The sequence below is a fragment of the Alosa sapidissima genome, chromosome 15 (assembly GCF_018492685.1).
Source record: "Alosa sapidissima isolate fAloSap1 chromosome 15, fAloSap1.pri, whole genome shotgun sequence".
In the NCBI taxonomy this organism is placed as follows: domain Eukaryota; kingdom Metazoa; phylum Chordata; class Actinopteri; order Clupeiformes; family Clupeidae; genus Alosa; species Alosa sapidissima.
This window is the reverse complement of record NC_055971.1, coordinates 10561014-10577868: the sequence shown is the minus strand read 5'-3', so window position 1 is coordinate 10577868 and position 16855 is coordinate 10561014. Positions and strand designations below refer to the sequence as shown.

Here is a 16855-nt window from a genome sequence, read left to right as displayed (position 1 = left end):
AAGACAGCTTCTTCCCCCAAGCAGTCACTCTGTTGAACACTCAGAAATAGCCCCCACCCTTACACTGAACAAAGTCAATCAACACTGTTCTGCTCATCTACCTCATATGTACTTTAACCTTACAGTTACAATAGTGTTATTAATACATTATCATTGCACTGAACTGCCTTGCACTATATTTATGTTTAATCTTAAAGCTCAGTCTATACTGATATTGCACTATTCCCACCCTTCTTAACTGTATATTGCATATTGCCTGTGCCTGTTGAGGTGTCCAGGACTTGGCAACCTTGACAGGGACAACAAGGAAGTTGTCATCCCCAGCCGAACCCCCCCACCCCCACCCCACTGATTCTGATTAAACCATCTTAAACAGAACACAGGATAAAAAAACATTAAAAAAAAACAAGTAACAAAAATTGATGAATGGGCTTTTGGGAGGTGACAAAAAAGCAATGTAACTATTTACTTTTAGTAACTCAGTGATCACAATAACAGCAAAAGATTGGACTGGAAAATGGAGGGCAGCGATCAATAATGGCACCTGAATGACTTCTGCTCTGTGGCTAATGTTCCAAGAGACACTCTAAGACAGAATGACTGTAGAAGTGGGCTGGTGTTAACTTGAGGGGAGAAGGGGAGGGAGTGCATGTGTGTGGGGGCCAGAAAGGGAGAAAGAAAGTGAGTGTTTACCCAGTATGTTTTGTGTATCAGTAAAAAACTAATAGAAAGCCAAAGAGTTTGAGAGACTGAGAGGAAGAGAAAAAAAACTGAAAGACAAACACCAAGGTAGAGTGGGAGATAAAGAAACAAAGACAGGAAAGACAGAGAAACAAAAAAAACAGATACTGGCAGAGACCATCAGAGAAGACAGACAGGTACACATAGACAGGAAGACAGACAGACAGGTACACATATAGACAGACAGACTGACAGAGCGACAGAGCGATAGACGGAAATGAGTGTTGTCTTACCTTGCGTCTGGTCCATGTGTCCCAGCGTCTCGATCTGCTCTACCAGGTCGTTGGAGTTCCACTGGCTCATGCCCAGCAGCATGGCTGTCTTCCCCTCCAGAACCTCTGTCAGGGAGGAAACAGCAAGGGCATCAGCACCAGCACGCCAGCCGCCCACAAGCCAGCGGGACCTGCAGCGAACTCCAACTCATTCCAGCCTCATCATCAGTTAATTGCTATCACACCGCTGCTTAGCCTGTGGGTACGTTATTAACAGCATCAGCACCATCACTCATTCTGCTATGGGGGGGGGGGGTGAGATATTAAGTTACACAGTCCATCAGAGGGCTTTACAAAGTGCTTATCGGATTATCTGGGAACACCGTATAGGGGGGGATGACGATAAGTGAGAGTGTGGAAGGATATGTATTGACTGTACTGCAGGCTGACACCATGAGGTCGGGATGTGGGAAGTGTGTGTGTGTGTGTGTGTGTGTGTGTGTGGGGGGGGGGTGATGAGCACGGCGCTGTGAGAGACAACACATGCCCTGTGCTGCGTCGTCCACTGGCCCCGAGACGAACCGCCGGCGCAGCTGATAGGCGTTGACACTGCTGTCAGGTCCCATCACTGTCAATGGGACTCTCGGGCCATTGGTTCACATATTCCTTCTCACTAATTTCACACCCACCCACAGAGACACACAAAAGCATGAAACATACAGAGACACACAATCACACAACTTGCGCGAGCACTCTCACACACACACACTTGCACATGCAGTACACACACAGAACTGTCATAAACATATACAGTGTAACACACACAAATACATACTTCAATACACATAAGACTACACATTTGCATAAAACCCTGAAAGATTCATAATGATCAGCCTTGGGGTCTGATGGGGAGAAATAAGATGAGGACAACCACAACCATATTCACATTCACACACACACACACACTGAGCTCCAGAGCCTGAAGTAAAAAAGGCCTGCCACTGATCACAGAGCATCACAGAGGGGAGAGGAACGCCAGTTCTCAGTGGTGTGAAACATGTTTAAAGCTGAAAGAGAGGAAAGGATGAAAAAAAAGGAGCTGACAATGATCGGACTAGCCGAGTAAATAAAATATCACGACAATCGTGAGGAGAGAGATAGAGAGAGAGAGAGAGAGACAGACAGGGAAGAGGTTTAAATGAAGTAGGGATTAGAGGGAAAAGACACGCTGATCAAAAGCTTCTCTTTCAAACAAGCAAAAGAGGAATGATGATTTCTTTTCTTAGGTTGGGGAGATTCCGCTGTCTTTTTTTTTAAACAATCTCGACAGAGATGAGCCGGCACGTCCTTGCAACTGACAAACCAAATACACACAAAGAGAAGAGGAGGAGAGGAGGAGAGGGGGCGAGGAGGAGGAGAGGAGGAGAGGGGGCGAGGAGGAGGAGAGTAGTGAAAACCACTGCACTGATGGCGCAGCCTGCAGTATTCTTCTCGTCACTTAAAACGACTCTCCCCATCAGCGTTAGCTGTCTAATTAAGCCCGCGCACAATGGCAGCGCACGCAAAGCCTGTCTCTTCCGAGCCGAGGCGACTTGGCTCATTTCCTTAGAGACAATGACACAGTGGATGCCATTGTGAAACTGATAATGACTCAGGAGACAGACTCTTCACACTGCACCGTCACTTACCAAGCGCAACACAGAAGGAATGCAGAAAGCTTCCAGAGAGGTCACGGCTGGCAAAGCAAAACAAGTTCTGACAAACAGTGCTACATGTAACTGATATTACGTATAGCTCAGAGACAGTTAGAGACATGTACTTCCATAGAAAAAGATTTGTTTTTGTCGTTGTTAGCTAAACTTGTTCTGGCAAGACAACCCCCCAAATAAAAAAGAACCAGCAAAATATTTCAGCAACCCAGTTTCTATACACAACTAATTGCAGTGTCTGGGGTTTGTTTGTAAAAATGGATAACATGCTGACGATGGCGTGAGGTACTGTTAATGGCCCACTACATCTGCACATCTTTCTTTAAAAAAACAAAAAAAAAAAAAAAAAACAACATCGAAGAGGTTGGAGTGGCGTTTGCATTTCCATCAACTCCTGGAGATCTGAACAAGAAAGTGGCTATTATGGTGTGGGGTTGAAAGCAAGAGAAGGTGGAAAATGTTAAGCTGCAAACGGGGTGAAAAACAGCAAATGAATAGAGATGAGGGAAAAAGCAAGCAACTGAAAGACATGAATAGAGACAGTGAAAAAAAGAAGAAAAAAGCAAAAGGACTATCAAATCCAAACCCAAGAAAATGTGTACAAAAATATTAGAAAAGCATAAACAAAAGGGAAAGAAGGCAACATTCTGAGGTGCAACTGGGGCAAGTCTGAGGTATGAATTGAGGCCTACAAGGAACTCGACGTGAAGAAACTGGAAAGAAATCTGGAAGCAGGAAATAGAAGGAAAATTCTATGAAAATAACCAGGGGAGAATCAGGGGCCTGGGTGCCAGAGAGAGAGAGAGAGAGAGAGGGAGAGTGAGAGAGAGATTTGCATTTGGCATGGCATGTACAGCAAATAGTATTATGGAGTAAAACCAAAAACTCCTGAAAGGTCATGTCAGTGCAGAGGGAGGTTAGGGAGAAGGACACAGATGAGATGTTTGGGAGGCTGAGAGAGACGCAGGCAGTCCAGGGAGCAGCAGCCGTTGTTCTCTTAACACCCACACTGGGGCTACTGAGACATTTTAACACCACTTAAAAAATAATAAGGTTTACAAGACAGTTATGTGGCAGTGTCCCATTTCTGTTTACTGTGAGGAAAGGCTGTGATTTCATTTGTAACATATAGCACTCTGAGGAGTGTGGAGCTGTGGACCTCAGTACTTGTGCATTCAAGACACAACATAGCCACCCTGCCAGCCAGGGGCATGTAGCACAACATCATCAACATGCAGACAAAGTGTTGCATAAATTTACAAGTCAGGAACCTGCCCTATAACATAGCATCATGCTAATGAATTAGTAATGGAACTAAAATGACTCTCGCAAAATATAATGCACAGTGAAAAAAAAGCAATCCATTTCCAGAGAAAAATCTATTGCTATTCTAAATCAGCGGGAAGGATCAAGTGGTTCTGTAAACATTATATAGTTAGGAACACGCCATCAGTTATCCCTCTTTATTGAAATTCATGTCATCGAGTAACAGATCTTGGATTAATGTGATGGAGATTTGTCAACGCAGGCGACATAAATTCCCCGAGCGTCGCCGGCATATGCTTGATTAAGCCTTACTCTGGCTCATTCATCAGGAAATCTGTGGCCGATTCCGCTCTCACTCACACGCTCAACGGATGAAGTGTGAAGGTTGTATATGAGCAGAGAAAAAAAGAAAAGAAATAAAGGAACGTTTCCTGCGGGAGACCTGAAGATGGACCTTAGCAAAGCAAACATGGCCTGAGAGAGAAGGGCCGAGGAGGAGTAGAGAGAGATCGAGCGAGAAAGAGGGAGAGATAGAGAGAGAGATAGAGAGAGAGAGAGAGATAGCCTGGTGAATCCACAGGAGCAGGCAGGGGCCAGCCCTTCCATGGTGAGTATATTACGCCGATCCATCTTCATAGCAGTGAAAGGCTGAGCAGCCGTGGTTCTTCAGGGTTGCGCTGTTGGAATGGGGGCACAAATGGCACATTAAGGCACAGCGGTCGGCATTGCCACCACAGAAGGCCAGCACATCACATGGCGCCCCTGTAATGTGTCTGACCATGTGAAAAGCAATGACTTCAGATCCCTTACGAGCGCAGCTCAACAACGCCCAGAAATTGCAGGCCTGGGTGACATCTATGCACACACTGCTTGTGATGCATAGAAGCTGCTCTCATCAGTTCTACAAGGATGGCTGAAAAGATATTTTGCTAAAGACAGAGTGCTAATTTATGCCTTAAAAAGTGTTCTGATGTATTCTTCACAGATGTGGATGTTAGGCACAGAGAAAAATGGGCTGGTTTCAAAGTTTGTATCGGTCATAACTGTTTCGCATGGATCTAATCAGATTTTTTTCACGCTGATTAAATTACCTCAATCTACATATATGGATAGTAATCCATTAATTTCATGACTCGCCTTCCAGTTGCTGGCCAAAACATTTGAACTTTTAGTGGCACCACTCAACTTCCTAGACAAACACACAAACATACTCTCCAGCTATTCTAGTGGAGCCGACAGGGACTGACAGCATTGGAATTCCAGCAGCATGGGAATTCCAGGCCTAATTGCTGTGGAGATGGGAGAGGCACTGGCCATCTCTGGTCTGTGACAGTGACGGTGACAGTGTGCTTATCACCCTGCCACAGCCCACAGTGTGGTGGCGGGCATGGAGGCCATCAAACAATGGTGGCATTTCCCAGGGGGGTCTGGGTGTGTGTGACAGCCAAAGGCCCAGCCACAGCGCCGCCATTTGCGGCGCTCCACCCCCCAGTGCACTCCTCCACACCCCACCCTCATGGTCACTCCCCTCACTGACAGTCCATCCTCTCCCCCCTCTGACAGGGGATCCGGCACGGGTCAGGGGAGGTGAGAAAACAGTGCTGTCTCTCACACACCCAAAGCCACATACTTATAATAACAATTATTATAATACATTTATAATAACACATTTCCATTTCGAACTCAAAGTGCTACAGGTTAACCCCTACAGATATATAAACACATTCCTGCACAGAGAGAGACAGAGAGAGAGAGACAGACAGACACTCTCTCCCATACACACAGAAAACACTCCACAATACACATGCAAGTAGGGCTTAATACAACAAAAACAAACACTCAGACATCTCCACACAACGTATGCGATAAACTGAACTCAATTAAAACACAATTTCACAGACGCATTTCGCACATGCATTCACACAAACAAGATGTCACTCTCTCACACACACACACACATACAAGATGAAATGGGCCCAGGAAAACAACACATACAGTACTGATGAGATATGCCCAGGAAAACAAACTGAGATTTCCGTCGGAATGCATCCAAATCAGCAGACAAACAACAGCACGACCTTCAAAAACAAAACAGTCAAGAGTACTATATTTTACTGTTACGGGGATTATAAATTATAAACTGATGTTCTTTTACCGTTTAAAAGGCCGAGTGTTGAAATGTTACATGGGGTAAAATAAATACATACATAATTAAAAAAAAGCTAAAACCTAAAAGTTAGCCAATGCATTTCAGGACATTGTGCTCTTGTACACCCTCCAACAGATCATCCATTTAGCAAATCCCGTCATTCTGACAGTATAATACATTTTCATGGCTGAATTGTGCACCCATGCTTTGCAGCGCGGGAGGTGACATTAATCACCTCGGAATAAATAAACCTCCTGGAGGCTCACTGCGATGGGCTGAGGGGAGTGAAGCATAAACCAACCTGACTCTGTGTTATTCTCGTCTCTCTCTCTCCCTAGAACCCTCTGTCTCACTCACTCTCTCCTTCTCTGTCTGTCTCTCACACTTACTCTTTCTTTATTCTTACTGTCTCAAATATTTCTTTATCCAGTGGATCTGTTTTCAGGACACTTGAGCCAGCAGTGCTATTACAAATATACTCTTCTTCACCAACAGCTAAAGAGTCCTGAGCATGCCCCTAATGTATATAGTATTTGCAACAAGCTGATGCTCTGCTACTAACCCCTACCAGGGAGGGAGGCAGTATCCAAGACAACAAAACAACACACAAAAAACTATGAAAAAGACAAGGCCCAAGAGAAAGCTAGCTCTCTGGCCTTTTACTGTGTAAGAGTTCCTTTGCAAAAGGCTGCCACAGAAATTCATTTGAACTACAAAGAGAGGAACTGGAACTAAATCAGCTGAGGAGCTATGAAGAAGCTATTTTCAGAGCGCTCTATTTACTTGTCCAGCATTCTTTAAAGGTCACTGTCTCTGCTGTAGCTGAGCCTAACTGGCTGTTACAGAGAACCTACCTCTTCTGCGTGCGAGAACGCTAGAAACAAAAAAGGACAAATCTCTGGACGCTCCACTCCCTCCGCTGTCGGTCAGATCCAGCAGCGTCAGCACGTCCCTGTGAACAGTCACTCAGTGTCTGCCTGGACTGCCGAAACACAAATCTCTCCCAAATTATGCACCAATCAAGAACCGGAATATGAGGCTCCATTGATGTCAGAGTGAGGCTGCGCTGGTGAATGGCGACGCAATGAAAGGAATCACTGGTGGAATAATGGAGGATGACATGAAAGCACGGGAGGCCACTGGCTGCCACTTTTTTCCCCCCGCACACGATTTTTATTCAGCACAAACATCTGGACTTTAATTTCACACCCCCGTGGCGGCCAGGGCCAGGTCTGCAGAGGTCTCATTACGAATGAATGAGAAACGTGTCCCATAAAAGATAGATGTGGAAACATGCGGATAAGTGATTACATTGAATCCTCTCTCTCTCTCTCCCTCTCTCTCTCTCTCTGCCGTCCCCATCCAGCAGGCTAGTTTGACAGCAATGCTCACCAGGGGAAGACACTGTACAGTGGCCTGAGAGGGACACTAGCCCATAGGCCCTATAAATAATGCAGTCTCTGTTTATCAGTTAAACTCTGGGGTACTTATACTTAAGCAGCTCGGCTCGGTGCTATGATGAGGCCAAGTGGTGAATGGATGTCCTGTCTCTCTTGGTGACAGGGTCATCAGTGAAACAGCACTCCCCTATAACAGCCTGATGTCAACACTTGCACGCATGTTTTACAGTGCTGACAGCAAAGACTGCAGACAAAGACAGACAAATCTATACAGACGTAGATCATAGATATTCATGCACTCTGTTAAACACACACACACACACACACACACACACACACATTTGCTATAGATCATCACACAAACACACACACACACATGCTATAGATCATCCCACAAACACACACACACATTCGCTATAGATCATCACACAAACACACACACAGTGCACAGCCACTCAGTCACTCGCTGTGGGACATCTTAGTCCAGAGTCATGGCTGTTCTTGCTTAGATCTTCTCTCAGTGTGAGCAGGCACATAATGACCCCTGTCAGTGCCAGAGCGGGACTTACTGATCAATATAAAGCTTGGCTGCATTATTATTTCAAAGACGTTTCCATTGCAGTAAAAGAGCTTCCTGGCGAGGATGTAAGCTGGAGAAAGATTGCAGCATAGTGTGGCATATAGCGTAGTGGCATATAGCGTAGTGGCATATAGCGTAGCGCCGAGCCTGGCGATGTTGCTATGCTGGTCACAGACAGTCAGTCCCTCCCTGATAACCCCTCTGCTCTAGGAGGTGCGACTGACCTTCATGATCCATCACTCTCGGCTGTCACTCTCCCTCCCTCCCTGATCACACCCAGCTCAGCCTGGCCTAGACCCGATCAGAGCAATCTTTATGACCGACCGACCGACTCTCTTTTTCCCCAAATGAAAGTCTGTTGCGTACACACACAGACACACAGACACACACACACACACGCACACACACACACACACACACACACACACACACACACACACACACACACACACAGACCAGACACGCATACACATACCCATAAAAGAGCAACCGAGTGTTTCTAGGGCTGCGTTGGCGAGTCATCTGTTCTGTTCACAACCCTTGCTGAGCAACAGGGAGAAAACTACAGGGGGATTCTTTCTACATTCGCCCTTGTCTTGTGTTGTGACAGACAAAAAACAGTCCCTGACGGAGAGGTAGAATATGGATGTTGCAGGCAGGGATGCTGACGGGTTTGAACCCTCCCTTGGCAGGCTGTCACTACTCGCAGAAGGCCGGCTGAATGAAAGTGCAACTTTTCGTACTTTATAGTATCCCCACCACACACACACACACAAAACACACACACACACACACACACACACACACAAAGACCTGACAATATATATTTCATAATAATAATTTCATACTTTGCTGTATAAGAGCCTTTCATTAGGCTCAGAACTTTTTCCGATTTCAGATCATGTCTGATGTGAGAGTGAATGAGAGACATACAGACAGAGAGATAGAGAGAAGCTGAGTTTCTATTCAACTTTTTAACACACATCTGATTATTTGAATAAGAAATCCTATCTGGAAACACTTGAAACAATCTTTATATTCCATAGAGGAGCATGGATTACCTCTCAATTTGCAAGGTAATAATGAGATTAAAGTCTACATTTTATTTGCACTTCTACTTACATGTTTCGGGTAAAGTTTAACGTTGCCCTTATGTTTTGATTCCCACACCTGTATATAACTTTTTTCTTGATTACAAGAATGTCCATTTTAAATTTGCATAACACAGTAGATAGAAACACACGCAGTATTTCCTTAGCCGAACTATCATGAATACATTTAAATAGGCAAAAGAGCTGAATGAAAACCCAGCAGAAGAGAGAGAGAGAGAGAGAGAGAGAGAGAGAGAGAGAGAGGGAGGGAGAGAGAGAGGCAGGGAACATTTTTATACCAACCTCTAGCGTCGAAGAACTCATCGTCGGAGCTGTCGACAGACTCCTGTGCGATGTTCTGCATCCGCCAGTGGGAGGCGCTGTGCTTGCGCAGGGCAGCTGCAGGACGACAGAGGGAACAGAAGACTTAACACCTCAGAGCAGAATCACCATGATCAGGACATGCAATCAGGACACGTTCCTTAGAAACAAATTGAGTCTGTCTTTCCAAGACATTGCAAAAAAAGAGGAATTTGTAGCCGTCAGTACGGCTGCATGAGAAATGACAGCCGGCAGAAGACCTGTGTTTTAAATTTTAAAATCAGCACTCACTACCCCCCACCCCCTCCCCTTTTCTACGAAGATCATTCCCAAGCCAAAGACTAAAAACGTAATACATCTAAATTCATGAGTGGGAGACTTATGAGCAGCATAACAATAAAGCATTTCCATAAACAAAAAAAAAAACATTTACATTTATTCTTTTAGCAGACGCTTTTATCCGAAGATGCCCATTTGAACAACATTCAAGATACATTGGAAAGGCAATAAATACGGCTCCAATAAATAATACCAGTATTAGTCCACGTGTAGTGAAAGGAGTAGTGGTAGAAGGACAGGGAGGGAAGAAAGAATGGAGATGACTGCAAGGAGCCAGCTGACTGAAGCTACCTGATGCTCGACCCCGCTGATATCCCAGTTAATGGTCTTATCACCTGATGACTGAAGGCTGTAACTAATACTAATACTAGTACTAATTAAAAAGCACTATAGGCCAGCGGAAAGCTTCATCTCCTCTTTAGAGACATTTCAGTTTTTTTTTTACAAAAAACTCAATGTGTGAACAATGGGCACTGAGTTAAAAGCTCAAAGTTAATTTAACAGAGAATCAGAAATCAAATCGGTAAAAAATAGGGGCCCTGGTATAAAGATTTTCTGCCCTACTGGAGCAGATTCAATACAGAATAGATTAATTGAAAACCTTGGTGTGACAAGGCACGTTGTCTCTCATTGTGCGACATGTTATTCCCCCATATATTTGGTTACTTTTGGTCATTCTATATGGTCAATGAACTCTTTGAGGAAGAGGATATGGTGGGACATGAAACTTCTGGTTCAGAATGACCGATAAAATAAGTATGACAATCAGGTTATCCCTCCTGTGTTGGCAAGATTATTACTCTGCTAACCATAGACAGAAACATGTGAAAAGGGCTTGGGCTTGGTTATGGCCTGGAAATCCAGGAATAATACTCTTACAGTACATAAAAACATTTTGGCACCCTTGGCCAACAGATAATGTGTCCTTCACAGAGATCAGAGAGAACATCAAGCACCAAAATCCATTGTAAACCCACATAGATAGCAGGTGACCTGAACACAGCAACAATAGTGCTAATCTTTGATGAGAGAGTGGGTTTCAAGACCCAGATTTTTTTCCCAGAGCAGCCCATCAGCACCCATGCTGGATGTGTTTGATCTGAGCTCCTGGATGTGTTTTCATGACCAACCCCCCCCCACACACACACACACACACCATCTCTCTCCGCCTGATGAAACGCAGGGGGTCACGGCTGCTATTACCCGTGTGCAGACTGTGCACCTTTTGCCCATGCTGTTTGCCGTCTCCTGGATACTGTCCCATGCGCAGTGCCGCACTGCTCATCGCTGCTACAGGATGAATGAGGTTTCCATGTGCGTATCGAGACATTCACAGGTCAAATGTTTCGACAGTTAATATCTAACAATAGCACCTCTGATTTGCTATCAGCTTGACAGTTAAATAAGCCCACCAACTCTTCCAGTCTTGATACATTCAACAATTTGGATGTGTCAATCTCTTGAGATGCTTTAAAACCTGGCCAACTCAGTGACAAAATAAAATGGCCTTTAGCCGGGTAAATAAAATGTTTTGTTGTGTGGAAATCATACTGTTGATTGAGTGACCAACTTCTAAGATTCATTTTAACAATAAATACAATATAAGGATTATCCATTTATATTGTCCAATGTGTGTTTTACTGTAACTACCCTGGAAATCCCTGGAGTTCTCACGAGAGCACAATGGAATTGTCTCTGCGAGACACTCTGGCAATGAGCAATGATGCACATTACTTTTACCCCGATATCCCGGGGAACCAGCTAAACCGATGAAGACAGCGCTGCAACATTGGAGGACAGTACACATTGGTCGTAGTGTTATCTGATTGCGTCGAAGTCCGAAATCATTCAGAGTAAACATGGTGTAGTGTTATCAAATTGCGTGCAGTGAGATTTTTAAATGTATGCTTGTTGCCGCCCCTCGAGTTGGGCCATTACATTGTTCGTGGCCAGACCCTTAATCTTTCTAGATTACCAGGGTCTGGATTTTCCAGGCTATGTTTTTACTAAATAAAAAGATTATCAACAAAAAAAAAAACAGAACTTTTTCCTGGGGGGGGTCAGTACTATTGGCTGAATCCAGTGAAGCATTAATAAGACTGGTGATAAAATAACCAGAGCAGCTTTTCTGAAAGACACATAATTGGACTCATTCATCTTGTCTTTTTCCCAGTCAAACATATTCTTGCATGACTTGGCCTATAACTATGCAAGAACAAAATGGAGAAAAGGGACACTGTGGTTTTGATGGTGGAGGAATATATTTGCATGAGTTAGAAATTCCTGGAGGAAAAGTAAAAAGGCGAAAAACTGAAAGACAAATGGTGTCTTTAATCTCAGATGATGAAAGCAAAGATCAAAACAAATCTCTTAGTTCCAGTTTTCATTCTCAAAGAGTTCTCTGCAGATCATTTTCCTACTCTTTCTTTTATTTTCTTACAGTTCATACATACAGATTGTAGGCTGTAAATCTTCTTCCATTATATTAACATTCAAGATGTCAGCCACGACATAACCCTACACAGAGTCAAATTAAAATATAATCCAAAGAATATGGTTAAGTGAATCCAGCCTCAGTTTAAAACTTGAGTGTGTTCAGATTTGGCCTTCAGTTGTGTGATCATCTGATTGATAATCTGGTCAGCCCTGCCTTGTCTGTTGCATTGATTTTCTGCAAGAACAGAAGTCTCTTCTGACTACCATATCAGTATCCTCTAAAACATATTCTAAATCATATTTCAGAGACCTCTAGTCTATTTCACGTATTCTTAACATGTCCACTCAACCTGGCCAACAGTGTTCTATGGTTGCTGTTATGGTCTCAGCATGATCGCACCACTGCCTCGTTTCACACTGTCCAGCATGGTCACAGAAATGGCAGTAGGACATGAAAAATATCTTTGAAAGTTGCTTGAGGACATGGTGCAGATTAATAAGACCACCTGCCTTTTTCAACCAACCACTATCTCACCTCCATGTTGGGGTGGAATGGAATATCTCCCTTCTAATGACTCTGAGGCATTGGGTGCCTCCACTCAGAGGGCCCTTATTTAAATGGTCGGCAAGGTGTAAAGTCTGCCAAAAAGCAAAGTTCTCATGCATGAATTATAACTTCTGTGTGGAAGGTGGGAGTATTGAGCTGAGCCATCAATGTTTGGGCAGCAACACAATGCAGTTCTCTACCTTCAAAGAAATGCTTCAAACTCATTTGATGCTACAATGACACAGATTATAACACAGAGAATAAAGTGTCTGACATTGTAGGTGCATGCCCGGAATGTGCTATATAGCACTTTATTACATGGCTCTTCCAGACCGCTGTCAAGGAAAATGGGTTTTGTGCTACTTATTCACGTCTTTCATATCACTCCACAAGTAGTCCGGTCACTTCTTGCAATGGAACTTCATTCAAAAAGCAGACGGTTGATCAGCTGTGTTCTAAAGAATGTTTGATTCAAGTTCAGGGTGTGTTGCGAACTATTTATTTCTCAGTAAAAGCCTTGATGAAACGGTAACAAATAAATGTAAAGAGTAATTTTTTTGTTTAGGTAAGTAGCCGTGTAATAAGTGGGATAATGTATAGAACGCTGGTCATTATCGTAAAAGAAGTCCCTTCAGGACAAAACAAGACCCCTCGGGACTTATTTCCCAATAATGACCGGCGTTCTATACATTATCCCTTACATGTAACATTATTGATTGGGTAGAACGATGACACATTTAGTCAATTTTTGACAAACTGGGTACTGTCTTTGTGCTAAATGGCGTTGAATACACCAAGGGGAGGACTTCCGTTTCCGCCCCCTGCCTGATGGCTGCTTAGTAACTGAGCTGCCAACCTTTTGGACTACAAACTCACAGTTTACAAACTATCTAAAGTGGTTCCTCACTTATGTGTATTTCATTTGTTAACCAAAGCAGACGCAACAGAAATTAAGCACCTAATATTGAGGCTTGCGCAACCGCAGCTAATGAAACAGCCAGCACGGCTAGTGATGGCTGAAGTTTTGACTGAGATGAAAGGACTTATTTGAAAGGTTGGGGAAGATTGAGGAATCTTTAATAGGTGTGAAAGAACAACTTCAAGGGTATGAAAAAAGATTGGATGAAGTTGAACAAGGAATGAATAGGCCTACATCAAGGGGCAAAATATCAATTATTTCATATGTCGCTTTAAGATCTCGACCATTTTGTTAAAGCAGCAGATTGTCTTAGCAAATGTATTAAATTTGATTTAGACAGGCTTAAGACTTTGCCATCATTCAAATTAGGGCCAGTTTCAGTCTGCTGCTTTTCCACAGCATCACGATCAGACTGTGAATCAGTGTTAAAATTCAGCTTTGGGTTCACATGCTTTCAAGAAACTGTCTAATGGCGCTCTAATTGCTGACTCTAATTGTTGGACCTGTGGACCTCATTATGGTCCAGTGTTAAAGGCAAATGTACAGTTCTACACAGAGCGACTGATTGTGCAGATATACATCAGTAGCTTATGTGTGCTCCATGGGAGTCAAATGTGTGATCCTGTGAAGTCACAGGTACTCATAGAAAGAGCACATTTAAAGAATAAGTGGAGAGACTACATCAAATCCACCTCCTTCACTTCTAGATAAATGAGGTTCAAGTCCTTTAGTCTTTGGGGACTCATGCACTAACCTTCCTGACTTTCCAATAAGACTGGGGCCTGCTACAGTGTAATAATCTTCTCAGACAGATTTGGAATGAGCTGCTCTGCTTACTTAAACACACAAAATTGCTTCTCACCTTTAAGAGATAAAGATCAAATCAAAGTTTTCCTTTAATTTGAATATGATCTTTCAGTCTTTCAGTGTTCTTATCACATGCATTTTACAACTGTCATGGTAGCCTATGTTTACTCTCAACACAAACATTTGCAGTGTGTTATATTTTGTTTGTCTTGTAAACAATGTGTTTAATCAGTCTAATCTTCAGAGAGCAAAAACAATATATTAGGCTTGACTGTAAAAGCACCTCCAGACTAAATCACCTCTGTCACTGCAATGAACCCAGACATCCCTCCTCTATAGGAACCTCAGAGAGACCTCCGACATATTGTTAGCGGCTCAGACGCCCGCAAATTATATACAATCTCCTGCAAATCACACAATCTGGCAAATTTATTTTGCGAGTGTGAGAGACAGAGAGAACAAGTGCCAGACGCAGCGAGAGAGAATAACAGGGAGAATATCCTCTCTGTACCATTTTGACCTGCGTATCACTTTTCTCTGTGGGCAGGCTTTGCAGTCAACCTCTCTCTCTCTCTCTCTCTCTCTTTTATTCGCCTATCCATCAGTAATTGACGTTAGCCAAAGCGCCTTGCAGCATGCTTCACCCTAAAGTGTACACCTGCCAATAGACTAGAACCTAATGAGTGTTCTAAAAAGTCTAAAGTGTACAACAGTTACACTACATTCCCAATGGCCTTGGTGGGTTCAATTACTATAAAGACTTTATATAAGGTGAGTTTAACAGGTGTCATTCCTTCTTTATGGCATTCAGAGTATCTGGCTAACTACTCACTCAGGTGTCATGGTACCTTCCTGGAATGAACTCCAATGTCTCCTGAAGCAGTGGACAGTTAACCTGTGAAACCACGCAGTGCAGTGATTCAGGAATGGTATGTGTAGTGATTAACTTAATACATGCTGTTTCATGGAGCTCGTTCCTGAAATTGGAGGGGGAGACGCCAATCAAAGTTCCATACATCAGAGACTCTCCAGACTCTCTACTAAAATGAGTCATGAAGTCTTTAGTCTACCCTAGAAACACAGACCGCAAATGCAAACTGTCAACAGTCAACATACTTCTTCTGAGCATGGAGTTTGACTGGACCTAGGGTTCTAAAGTAGGTACTTTAGCAAATGCCAGATCTCAGGAGATTGCTGTGACACTGTGGTGCACTTTTCAATTTTTTATGGTGCACTTTTTCAATTTATCCTTTATTTTATCAGGTTAGTCTCACTGAGATCTTACATGTCTTTTTCAAGGGAGGCCTGGGCACACTTCATGGCACAGGTCATACCTCAATGAGGTGCTGAGCCTTTCTCGAGCCATACCTTCACTTCTTGATTCCCCCACACTTTTTGACAGTGGCTGAAAGAAAGGCATCGGATTTTAAACTGCCCCACATCTGATCTGACCAAGGACAGTGCATGCTCTCCTATTTCCACCTCAATGTATCTAAAGGACCGTAGTGACCAGTAGCCTTTCATGGATAGCTGTCCATTGGATGTTAGACCTCCTTTTATCAACAGCCTCTCTGCTCCTCAAGAGTCAACAACAGGGCAAAACTAGAGTAATGTGAGTTGTGTCAATATTAATGGAGCGACAAAGACCAGGGCCAAAAGTAAAAATGTTTAATCAAACAATCGATCATTTCGTCCAAAGACACGACTGAATACACAACAATAAAAAAATGAGACCGAGAGTGAGGTTTCCCGATTCTAAAAACTGTGTGGAGGATGAAGAAAACAGTGGGTGGAATCCGGCTGCCATCACACAGTCTAAACGAACTCTCTGGGTGACATGGTATTGACTCCGACAAAATATGAATTCCTGCTATCTATTGAGCCCCTCTGGTGATGTGAACGACGTCTTTGTTGTTGCCCTGTATACTCATTATTCTTCTGCTTTCTCTGCAGGACGTGCTAAAAATGCAGCCTTATGTCCTTTCCGCTCGGCTGTGACAAACGATGTGTCAATACATACAGCGACAAATTCTTGCTGCACTAGGAATATTATAATTGGTTTACCCATAACCCTTATTTTTAATCGTTTTTGTGTACATAAACATCTAATAGTTTACTCAGCTCACTCAAAACATGTTTTACTATGCGAGACTCAAAGATCCACAATACCTCGGTGTCTGAGAATACCCAGATCATAATTATAAACATCACAGCACTCGTCGTTTCTGTTGGGCACCAATAAGACAAAGCACGGCATCTGCATTCAGAGCTGCATCTAGGCAAACAAGGCAGAGCAAACTTTACATGAAAGTGACTTTCTCCAGAGATCTGCCAATCA

General features: G+C 43.4%; 2 protein-coding genes across 3 annotated transcripts in view; both read right to left on the bottom strand.

The window, feature by feature from the left end:
* Positions 1-16855, bottom strand: part of pitpnm3 (PITPNM family member 3) — a 93136-nt gene that overhangs the window by 68274 nt on the left and 8007 nt on the right. Inside the window, exons 2-3 of the mRNA XM_042063912.1 lie at positions 9452-9547; positions 975-1079 (exon numbers count right to left, since the gene is read on the bottom strand). Of these exons, the coding sequence (XP_041919846.1) occupies positions 975-1079; positions 9452-9547 (201 nt within the window). The remainder of the gene's footprint in view (positions 1-974; positions 1080-9451; positions 9548-16855) is intronic.
* kiaa0753 (KIAA0753 ortholog) overlaps positions 7415-16855 on the bottom strand; it is a 43231-nt gene continuing 33790 nt past the window's right edge. The window contains exons 19-20 of one of the 2 annotated variants that reach the window (XR_006022992.1): positions 8817-8870; positions 7415-7426 (exon numbers count right to left, since the gene is read on the bottom strand). The gene's annotated coding sequence lies outside the window, so the exon portion shown is untranslated. Of the gene's footprint in view, positions 7427-8816; positions 8871-16855 lie in introns of those variants that run through there. The other variant, XR_006022991.1, reaches the window with a different exon arrangement.